Source organism: Papaver somniferum, chromosome 9 (genome assembly GCF_003573695.1).
Source record: "Papaver somniferum cultivar HN1 chromosome 9, ASM357369v1, whole genome shotgun sequence".
NCBI lineage: Eukaryota > Viridiplantae > Streptophyta > Magnoliopsida > Ranunculales > Papaveraceae > Papaver > Papaver somniferum.
The window spans coordinates 139,476,905-139,488,967 of record NC_039366.1 but is presented as its reverse complement, the minus strand read 5'-3'; the positions used below and the strand labels follow the sequence as shown (position 1 = coordinate 139,488,967).

Below are 12,063 nucleotides of genomic sequence, written 5' to 3'. Positions count from 1 at the left end.
TTGGAGAGAATTTGCCTGCTAAAGCAACGGAATTAGTCTCGATAGTTGGGAGTAGATTTCAAATTCAAAATTAGGTTGGCGGGGATTTGAAGTCTCCTTCATTCTCTCTCTAGAACCCCAAAAACAAGGAAGCAGAGAAATCGGCAGTGTATCTTTCTTTTTTTGAGTTAACTTTCCCCAAAAATTAGCCTTCACTTGGTGGAACTATTCAAGGATTAAAGCTTATCTGTGAAAGGATGTGCTGCTAAGGTACAATCTTGACGGTTATAATGCCTAAAGAGCTACAGAGAATCATAAGTTACCAGCCATAGGAAAAGATAAATCTTTTTGGAAGAACTAGGTAGACATAAGATAGGTTTTCTCATCGGAGAATAAGAATACTGGACCAGATTAATTGAATCACTATTAATTCAGTAACATTCTATTGGAGCAAAAGTTAACCTGGGTTATGAATAAATCACATCAATTTGACCAATTCAGACATATGTCCCAGATGTAACACTGATCCAGAACTAGCAAGTCACCTTCTAATTCACTGTCCAACGACAACTACCTCCTGGAACACCTTACTCACCCAACTACTAATTTCATCAAATTCCAATCCCCCCCCTCCCACCCACCCCCACACACACTTTCACTATTACGCCTCAGACGACTATTTCTCAAATCCTACAACAACCAGCATCAACTTCTGTATTCTCCTCTTTTTGTTTTCTATTCTGGACCTTATGGCTAGCTAGGAATAACCTAATATACCAACAAAAGCAAACAACTTCGGAAGAAATCCTAGCATGGGCACAAAAACAACAACAAGAATTCTACCAGGAGATGCACCTTTATATAATCATCCAACGACGCACAAAAGAATATCAACAATATCTATAGGATAGTTATCCCACACATCAATTGGAGTAAAATTAATACAGATGGAGCAGCTAGAGGTCACCCGGGATTTGAGGGGGCAGGATTCATATGCAGTGATTCTGACGCACGAAGTTTAATGGCTCTAGCTCAACCACTAGGAATCACGACGGCATTAACGACAGAAACTTGGGCACTGCTATTAGCATCAAGAACAGCAATAGAAAGACAATGGCCAAGAATTCTATTTGAAACCGATTCAGAGAACCTCATGCGTTTCATCACTACCTCTACTCCACCACCTTGACACATATCAGGTATGATAGAGGAAATAAAATTCAAATTTCGACAAATTCCACAAATTCCACGAGCTGCTATTCAAAATAACTACAGGGAACGAAATCAAATTTCGACAAATTCCACAAGCTGCTATTCAACATAACTACAGGGAAGGAAATCAAGCGGCAAACGGGTTAGCCAATCATGCAACAGACGGAAGTCAAACGGGAAATTTATCAACTAAAATATGGGATCAGGCAATCCCATCTTTTATTAGTCATATTATATTTCATGATTCCGTAGGCACCACATACCCATGACAAATTGTATCCTAACTCTTAATTAATACTCCCTCCGTCCCACTCCTAAGTGACCTATTTGATTTTGGATTTTGTCCCAATGATAAGTGACCTATATCATTAAACAATGAGATATTCCGGAATTATCCTTTTAGTTAATTATAAAGAATATACGAAATATGCATAATTTGATAGGCATGTTTATATTCGTTACGTAGGTGTTTTAAAATGCTTTTCAATGGCATGAAGTTTGCGAACATCCGTGGAGTATTTTGAGAGGTAAACCATTTCTAAATTTCGATAGTTATTATTCATAAGGGTATAATTGTAAAAAATGCTTAAAAGTAATATTTTACTTGCTTGCCTTAAAAATTGTGCAAATTTCAAATAGGTCACTTAGGAGTGGGACGGAGGGAGTATCATGCTACAAAAAAAAAAAAAAAAAAAAATCTTTAGTTTCATTACATTAGCCGATCAGCGTTTTATGTTCATGCTGAAAAACTAAACACAATTGGTTCACAAAAGTCCTAGTAGATATATAATCCAGAGAACATACTCCCATAGATAAGGGCGTCAAACAGGACTTGTATCCAACTGTAACTACTGCTGTGCTTTACTAACAGGCTCCAAAGCTTCAATCATAACCACGCTGTTTCCTCTGATTACCTGTTCCATAAGACAATATCAAGGACATCTTCAGTTACAAACTCAAAATATATAACAAAAATCTATCCAAGTAAGAGTTGAGATACCCACCACCATGCCTATGTCGTTTTTGTCATTTCCGTTCATCTCAACAGTGTTATCGACCACAAGATTCATGAACTGGTCAAACCCACGAAGAGTCCCAACCACAACACGGTTAGCATTTAGCTTGACTGCAAAACAAATTCATGGGGTAAGTATAGTGGTTTCATATTTTTGTTCTACAGTATTAACAAAATAACAACCACAACCAACTGTACACACTAAAGCATATAAGAAACGATAAGCCAAAATAACAGTTGGTGCTTAGAACTGACTAGTATAACAACTATAACACTTAATAACAATTAACAATGGGAGACTTGCAAAACAAGTAGATTACAATTTTGGGACAATTTTCTTATGGCTCTTGGAATCAATATCTATTGTCCCACCTGGTATTGTTAACATCCAGAAATTATTATCAGTATATGTCCTCGAATTAATCGGATAATACTTTACGAAATTTGTTTTCGTTTTTATGAGATGAAAATATTTCCGCCATAATCAGGGGCATGGGCTACCAGAAACTATGTGCTTACATCGTTATCTGCGTTCTAACGTACCCATCCATGGTATCAAACATGATCAGATGAACACCCCCATGACCACTCCTAGTCATTAGACAATTTGCCAAAATGATGCTGCTCAGCCCCTAATTGTAACCATAAAAAGTTGCCGAGATAGTATTGGGTAGAGCACATTTTCATGCTATACTATGTTATGTTTACAGTGGAAAGCATCAAATCCCATGAGATCCAAACCATTACGCAAATGCAGAACTAAGTGGTTAGCATCCACTTTAATAGCCTGATGATGACTGTAAAATCAGGATATGAGTAAGCATTGCTGTAGATATACGAAAGAACCTAGGCAACTAAAAATACGCAGATGACAAAAAAAGAATACGCCAGCACATAATCATCTACTTGGGGTCTTCACAAAAAATTCAACTAGTTGGAGCTGTCTTCTCTTGATTTGATCATGAGAAACAAAACAAAACAAAAAAGTTCAAGCACATATAAGAGTTGCACAGGTTAATGTATTCATGCAATCTAAGACACCTAGGAGAAGTACCATATCCTTCCCAAACAGAAAAATGTTAACAAAAGAACTAGAACTAGTTTAGTATTATCTGAATGATCGCTAAATTTAAGGAAACCCCATATTTATGATTAACCTAGATCCCCAACACAATAATCACTAATACAAGAAATCCAAGGGTAAATGAGATAAACTCAATAATGGTTAACTTTCCACAATCTAGATGCCCTATTAGAAGAAGTTGTGGTGTTTCCCGATGGGTAAAGCATGTTCTTTGCGATTGAAAACTGATCATAACTAATAAACTCTAGCTCAAAAATTTGAACCAAACCCTTCCACAATGATTGGTGTTAATGCAAGTGATTCAGCCACTATGTTTTATCACTTGAAATCTTGAACATTACTGTTCTTTTAATAGCACCAACAAAACCAATATTCCAAATCATGACCTCTAAAAATACTGCAGACAGCTTGTAACAAATGCAAATACACTTCTGACCAAATCATTATTTATAAGTATCACCACCATCATCAAAGTGATTATCAAAGAGTTGTTTCTACTTTAACATGATCATGATTCACTCAGTCGCGACCCTAATCTTGTCATTATTCACAATAAGACTACCCAAACAATGCTGAAAAATCCAAGTAGCACATAATATCTAATCCATATCAATTTAAAGGAAACCCTGCATGATTTCATGCTAAAACTAAAGGGCATAAAACCAAAAGGAACAATACCAATAAGAAGAACGAATCAAACGATTATCTAAATCATGTCAAAAAAACTTATAATATAAATATAAACACATACTAATAATCTACCCCAAAAACAAAATCGCTGGTAACGAGAAGTAATCATAATTCATAAACTCCAACTCTGAGGCAGAAACTAATAATACAGTGAATCAGAAACGAGAAACTTACTTTGAAGCTGCTTGTCCATGTATCTGATACCAGCAAACAGAAGAAACAGAAAAATAAAACCCAAATTAAAACCCTAGAAACCATATAAAGAGAAAAACGTAAAGAGAAGAACATAGAGTGCGTGAGAGACTTACTTCTTCAAATCTGGAGGCTGACCGGATCTACTCATGGTGAGAGAGGAGAAGACGAGTTGAGTGGAACGACTTCGATTTCGAAACCCTAAAACCCAGTTTATCAGATAAACAGAGACGAAGAGGAACTGAGGAAGAGAAAGGCGGAGGAGTAAATTAAGGTTTTGTTTTAAACAGAAGTTAATAGTAAAATACCATACTACCCTTAATCACTTGGAGTAATTCCAAACTGAGTACTAGCACAGGGGAGAGTGCCACTATGCCCGCCGGATCAGTCGGAGCCGTCCGGCCCAATATGAGCAGGATGGCTCTAACTGATCCGCCAACGGTCATGTTTCCCACGGGCTACTTTTCCTCTAGTAAATATTTAATCCGTTTAAAAATACAACTTACACAAAAATCCATTTTTTTTTTGGATTTTTTACATTAATATTTCTCTTAAAATGTCTCGTAAGGCAATTCTTTTTTTTTGTGAAGCAAAACTTGAGGCTGATGTAAATAAAATACGTGATAATTTTAAAAAGTCGAAAAATGATAAAAAATGAAAGATTTGTACAAGTTTTAGAAGTTAATCCAGAAAAATATTTTGTTAAAAAAAAAATAAAAGCTCTGGTTTTGAAAGTTAACAATCGAAGTTTCAAAACAAAGGAGAAACAGTTCAAGAGCGCGTTGAATGGAAGTTACATCAAATGAAAAAATCCTGGAGGCCAAAAATTATACTAAATTATTATTGATGTAATTATTTAAGTTCTAATTATTGTCTAAGTTTATATCTTGTAAAATAAGTGGCATTAATATTAATTAATAAAAATATTTAGACCTTAAATAGACTTCGGTTTTATATTAAGTGATTGGAGTTACATTCAGATTTACATATATAGTAATTGATTTCATAATGACAACAATAACATGAAACTACATCAAATTTAGAGGCATTAATTTTATAGAGTTCATAGCATTCAAAATGCTTAAACTCTCTTCCGTTTTCTTCAGTAAATTTGGTTTGAGCGGTGGTTTCTAAAAAACGGAAATGACAAACTAGTTAAGATATTATGATGTTGTTGTTCAATGGGGACAAAGGTATTAAGATATATACTCACCAGTTCTTCGTTAGACAATCCAGAATTACGACGGTGAACCATCCACAAAACTTTTGTTTAATATTTGTCATCATTAGTGATAAACGAAAATCTTAGTTATAGGATCTTGTTGTTTTTTATATATATTCATTTCATAATGCCACAGACCTTTGCATAACTCTTTCCCAAAATGGTCATTGTTCATTTTTCTCGTTATACGATGGATCCAACATCGAACAAGAGTAACATCTTCTTCCATGGTAAAGACAGAGAGGGCATTTCATGTAAGGTGAAAATGTGATTGAGATGAACCATTCTTATTGAAAAACCGGGGGTCTAACAACACCACCCAATATTTCGCTTAGTAATCTGTATGGACTAACTCTGAAACACTTACTAGAAAATCAACTAGACAGTCAGACTCAATCTAGGTAAAGGTATCTCAAGGAGTTAATATCTTTCTCTTGTTTTGATTTACTCAAGCTAATAGAATCAGCGAGTCCTAATCAAACACAAGGAATAACTTGGACGGTACCAAAGACCAATGTCCAAGGATCAATCAATGACAATCGACAACCAAAGGTTGGATTATTCTAATTGATGATCTAAACACACAACCTGTATTATTTCAATTATAAAGATAAAACAATATAATGCGGAAAATGAAATAACACAGACAACAGAAATTTTGTTAACGAGGAAACCGCAAATGCAGAAAAACCCCGGGACCTAGTCCAGATTGAATACACATTGTATTAAGCCGCTACAGACACTAGCCTACTACAAGCTAACTTCGGACTTGACTATAGTTGAACCCCAATCAGTCTCCCACTAATCCAAGGTACAGTTGTACTCCCTACGCCTATGATCCCAGCAGGATACTGCACACTTGATTCCCTTAGTTGATCTCACCCACAACTAAGAGTTGCTACGATCCAAAGTCGAAGACTTGATGATAAACAAATCTGTCTCACACAGACAAGTCTATCGAAGGATAAATCTGTCTCCCACAGATAAACCCTAAAAAGTTTTGTTCCGCCTTTTGATAATAATCAAGGCGAACAACAACCAATTGATGATCCGGTCTTATATTCCCGAAGAACAACCTAGATTAATCAATCACCTCATAAAAATATTAATCGTATGGTAGCGAAACAAGATGTTGCGGAATCACAAACAATGAGACGAAGGTGTTTGTGATTACTTTGTATATCTTGCCTATCGGAGAACTTAATTCTCAAGCCAATCAATATGATTGTACTCGTACGATAGAAGATGCAAGATCAGAATACACAATTACGATAAAAGTAGTATCGGTATGGCTTCACAATCCCAATGAAGTCTTTAAGTCGTTTAACCTGGTTTTAGAAGAAGAAAACCAAAGTGTAAAGGAGATTCAACTATAACACGCAAACTAGTATCACACGTGAGGTGTGGGGATTAGTTTTGCAGAGTTGCTAGATGTCCCCTTATATAGTCTTTCAAATCAGGGTTTTGCCTTGGTAACAAAGCAATCAATATCCACCATTAGATGGAAACCTGATTTAGATTCAAGTTAATATTTCTCAACTGTTAGATCGAAAACTTAGCTTGTTATACACAAATGAAATGCACGCTGGTTTTTTAATCGTACCCAAACGTCTACATTGTTGGTTCAACAATAGACAGCCAAAAGGTTAGCCATATGAGCATTTCATATCAACCATGTTCTTCTTCACCATAACTAGTTCGAGTGACTCAAATGAACTAGTTAGAGAGTTGTTCAATTGCAAGGAAATATTATATAACTAAACAAGACACAATTAAAGCAAAGATGATTTGATTCACATGAATCGGTTCATGAACTTTTATAGCCACGGTTTGCAAGTAGCATTTCTTAGTCTTTTAAGATTAAGTTCAGAAATCATCTTTAGAAATATAACCTTCTCAAGTTCGCGGACTAGGTTCGCGGACTTAAGATACTGGACAGAGTTTACAAACTCCAACAGAAATTCTCGGGATGAGAAGTTTGTCGGTCCGCTGACTGGGTTCGCGGACTTGGCACTTTCCGTACTTCCGGTTCTCTTGATCAACAAAGTTCGAAAACTTCGGTTCAAGGAATAAGACTTATACATAATGTGTTTCCACAACAATGCTTATGTCCACCGTTGGTTATGTAATCTAAACTCTCATTCCAATCATTGAAATATTTTTAGAGGACGTTACATAGTTGTTACAACATTTCTCGTCAAAGCAATTTTCAAAGTGATTGAAACTTATCATGACTTTCGTCACTAGGTAAAGATAAACTTGGTCGAAACGAAAAGCTTACCAACTCATATTTCGAGATATAGATAGGCGAGGTATACTCGGTTCGAAATACCAAATGTGTATAATCTAGTCTATATATATAGCATACGACTTTTTTGTCTCAAAGAGTAAGAGATAGAATAGATAGACTTTTGAGTGATAGATAAGTTCAAGTCTCCACATACCTTTTTGTCGAGAAGTTCCACCGGTTCCTTGATTAGTTCTTCGTCTTGTATGATGAATCGCCATGGAGTCCTTGAGCTCAACTATACTTACTCCTAGTCTGAGACTTAGCTATAATAGACTAGAAATCAAGACTTATAGTTTGATCACTAACATTGACAAACATGCTTGAGATAGAAACGCATGCGAGTTCGACCGAGCGGTGCTCTAATACTTATGAATGTTGAAACAAGCTCCATAAAGAAAAGGTTTATCGTGAGTTTCCTCCCAGTTATCCAGAGATGTTTGGTTCCCTTCAGCTTAAGTTACACCGATGAATTTTTCTCGATCAATTTCCCTTACCCGATCAAAGAATGATGTGACAGCATGATTAACTGAATGATAACGAAGACACAAACCACGAGCATCTCAGTTTCCGTGGTTCCCCGTTTCTAAGACAAACATTGTGAAAATTTTCGCCAAAAAGACGCATCTGACATGTCTTGGTCGCGTACAATATTTTCTACAGTATGAAAAACATAGGCTTTGCATATGGCTAAATCCTCTTCTCTAGTAAATTTAGGACGACGAATTCAAGAAGACATTTTTTTGAAACTTTTAGCTCATTCACTTCAACGAGTTAGTAGGTGTTTCATTGCGTGTATTATATGGAGCAATGCATCAAAATTTGACCTTTCTAGAAGTTACATTTGTTCGAAAAAAATTGTGCATGATGTAGGTATCACTGTTTAATATGATATGCTAAAGACTCTTTTTATATATTATTATTTTGAAATAGGCAAATATCACCGCTCTAAGGTACTGGTTGCACTTTCTTTCTTTTTTTTGGTATCTTGTTGTTTGTGACTCCCATGTGAGGTTTGTACGACTTCTTTATTTTTGACTTTATTTGCAGGTTGAAAACATAAACGGTTTTGGTTTAGTTCTTTTAAAAGTTATTTCGATTTAATTTGATTGACTAATGGTTGTTGTAACTTTGATTGCACCTAGTTTTTTATTCTTGAGAATCTTTTCTTCTGGTATAAGATTCACTTAGAATAGATCAAAGTATAGATGGGATCTTTAGAACTGTTTTTAAATCTAAAGAGATCTTATGGTAATCCATTGTTAACGGACTCCGTTTTGTGTGTGATTAATCACAAGAGGATTCAAGTGTTGTTGTGCATGTATTTGAAGGCAATAGAAGATTTGAAGACGAATGAGAATTCTTATTAGTTATCGCATCTTGTGGATTTAGTGCACAAACCTTGATCAGCTGGGATCCAACTATAATTAGTTTATCTTTGATAGATCTGATTGACTAGTTACGTGAGATCGACACTCTCTATATTTCTCTTTGAGATCTATATCGGTTGAGTGCGAATCTAACCTTGACTGTTTTGATACTTATTGGATAGATTGATCTAACCAGACAAAGGAGTTTATTAGATTAAACATAAGAGCCTTTGTCAATGACTCATCTTATCTTTAGCAAGATTGATTAGAGTGGTTACAAAACGGATTCTTCCTTTGCAGTTTGGAATACGATCAAAGGACTTGTTATTCACATGCGTGACTCTAGAAGTCGAAGGCGTAGGGATACTGAGGTAACTAAGTAGCTAGGGGTAGTCTGCTTGGTCTCAACTTACAAAGTTGTTATTTTTTGTATAACGGCTAAATTCTGAGAGTATTCAAAACTGGATTAGGTCCCGGGGTTTTTCTGCATTTGCGGTTTCCTCGTTAACAAAATCTTGTTGCGTCTTTTACTTTGTTTTACGCATTATAATTGTTATTATAATTAATTAAAATACACAAGTATGTTAACTCCGTAATACTTGATATTAATCATATAGAGTTTCGGTTATTTTCGAAGCTATTATCAAGTACACACTTTGTAGTCGTGTCGTCTCAATCTTGTATCTATAGTCAATCACACAAGTGATCTTATTGTTGTATTGTCTCGATATCATATCCATGGACGATCACATGAAGTGTGAACCGAATTGTCGTATTGTCTCGACTTTTTCCATAGACTATCACATTCGGTAGAGGACTTATAGGTTGAAATAAAAAGATTGTGGTGTATTTGGGTACCCTCGTATTTTCAATTGGTATCAGAGCAGGCACACACGAAAACATCTAACAATCTGTATTTGGTGTGATCCAACCTATAAGATTTGAATCTAGTGGCTGATTAAGTTAACGTATAGTATCAAGATTTGATAGCTTCAAAGACTCGTGGAGACATGAATGAAGTATGTAATACTCATATTCTTAATTTTTTTAGGAATATGGATTATGTCTGTGCATGTTTCCACTGACATACATAATCTCTTGATTTTCATAGAATTGTATCTCATGGTATTGGATACTAACAAGTTTATCTGACATTGATACAATTTTTTATCTGACATGTTTTATTTTGAAAATGCATAAGATATTTCTTGAGAAACCATGACTATTTTGTTCTTGAAAAATCTGGGATCTTAAATATATTTTGGATTTGTTACCCAAATATATATGTACATTTTCAGATCTGAAACTGGGTTGCGATTTTGGAATCCTCCTAACTATGTAAAGGATGATTTTTCGGTTAATAATTCTATTAACAAAGGATTATTTCATACACCCCACAATTGTTTTAATTAAGCAAGTGATCTCTTAAAATTACTACTGGGTTTGTGATTTTAAAGATATTTTTTATAAATATCTGGTTATGTTCTAATTTGTCATTGTATACTCTACTGGTAAATTATTAAGTGAGTTTCAAATTTTTTTATCCAATTCTGGTGATTATAGAGTTGACAAATATTTGGACATGGAATTAATCCATGTTGAAGGTGTCCAAGAAAAATCGGTTGTCCAAAAGAAAGACCTAGTTGCGAAATCGGAATTGTTTTCCCACAAACAAACTATCGTTTCCGATTTTTGAAGAATTTCCTAAAACTAGTTATTTTTGAAAATCAATATCTTTACTCCCTATAAAAGAAGATTAGTTTGTGTTGCTTTTACAAACATCCTGGGAGAACTTGTTCGGAACTGAAACTAGGGTTTTTCATATATTTCCGATCTTTGGAAAAATGGTAAAAAAGAAATCAAGAGGAAAAACATTCGAAACCAGCAACTTGGAGTTGAATCCATATATTCCTTTTGGTGAAATTCAAAAAATCAAATTTCCTCACTTGATCAAAGACAAACATGAACTTACAAACTTTGTGGATAGTTCATGTTTTGATAAATATCAAGACGTAAAAGGAATTAATTTCACCGCTGAGAAAAGATTCGACTCAGATGTTTTAGAAGGTGAATATATGAAGTTTGTTTAATACCGAAACTGGGGAAATTTGTTTGGGTTCGAAAAATACTCACGTGACATGGTAAGAATCTTATATGCTAATATTCATAATATTGATTATGAGAATCACTACACATATGGCCTGATTTGAGACATATTGATTTTTGGGTTCGAGACACATACACATGTCTTTAGTGCTGAAAAAGCGGGGGTCTAACAACCACATTCAATATTTCGTTCGACACTCTGAATAGACAAACTCCAATATATTTTCAAGAGAATCAACTAGACAGTCAGACTCAATCTAGAGAAAAGTATATCAAAGAGTTTTGTATCTCTGTTTCACAATGTAATCAACAAATCAGAAATCCGCGAGCTTGATTATTATGTGAAACAACTTGAACGGTACCAAAGACCAATGTTCAAGTATCAATCAATTTATATCAACAACCAAAGGTTAGATTATCTAATTGATTGATCTTAACGCACAACCTGTGATATTTCTATTATATAACAAAATATAATGCGAAAAAGAAATAACACAGACACCAGAATTTTGTTAACGAGGAAAACCGCAAATGCAGAAAAACTCGGGACCTAGTCCAGCTTTCAACACCACACTGTATTAAGTTGCTACAGACACTATCCTACTACCAATGAACTTTCGACTGGAATGTAATTGTGTCCTAATCAATCTCACACTGATCAACGTACAGTTGTGATCCTTCCGTCTCTGAACCCCAACAATATTCTACGCACTTGATTCCTTTAGCTGGTCTCACCACATAACCAAGAGTTGCTACGACCCAAAGTCGAAGACTTGATAAATAAATTTGTCTCACACAAAAAAATCTATTGGAATAGATAAATCTACCTCCCATAGAAACGCCTACGATTCTGTTCAGTCTTTTGATAAATCAAGGTGCACAAGAACCAATTGATAAATCAGACTT

At 35.0% G+C, this 12,063-nt stretch overlaps 1 protein-coding gene across 1 annotated transcript; it reads right to left on the bottom strand.

The window, feature by feature from the left end:
• Nucleotides 1-1,774: 1,774 nt before the first annotated feature.
• LOC113308980 (probable small nuclear ribonucleoprotein G) lies at nucleotides 1,775-4,421 on the bottom strand. The gene is made up of 4 exons (XM_026557416.1): nucleotides 4,289-4,421; nucleotides 4,155-4,177; nucleotides 2,196-2,317; nucleotides 1,775-2,105 (listed from the first exon to the last, which is right to left on the bottom strand). Exons 1-4 carry the CDS (start codon nucleotides 4,321-4,323, stop codon nucleotides 2,040-2,042), a joined length of 246 nt encoding a protein of 81 aa, XP_026413201.1. The 5' UTR covers nucleotides 4,324-4,421; the 3' UTR covers nucleotides 1,775-2,039.
• Nucleotides 4,422-12,063: the final 7,642 nt, after the last annotated feature.

Excerpts from the sequence above, each read along its gene's own strand:
- LOC113308980 (XM_026557416.1), bottom strand. The coding sequence starts at position 4,323 with ATGAGTAGATCCGGTCAGCCTCCAGATTTGAAGAA. Across the intron at positions 4,178-4,288 it reads CAGCCTCCAGATTTGAAGAA|ATACATGGACAAGCAGCTTC; the intron begins GTAAGTCTCTCA and ends TGCTGGTATCAG. Across the intron at positions 2,318-4,154 it reads CATGGACAAGCAGCTTCAAA|TCAAGCTAAATGCTAACCGT; the intron begins GTAAGTTTCTCG and ends TTTGTTTTGCAG.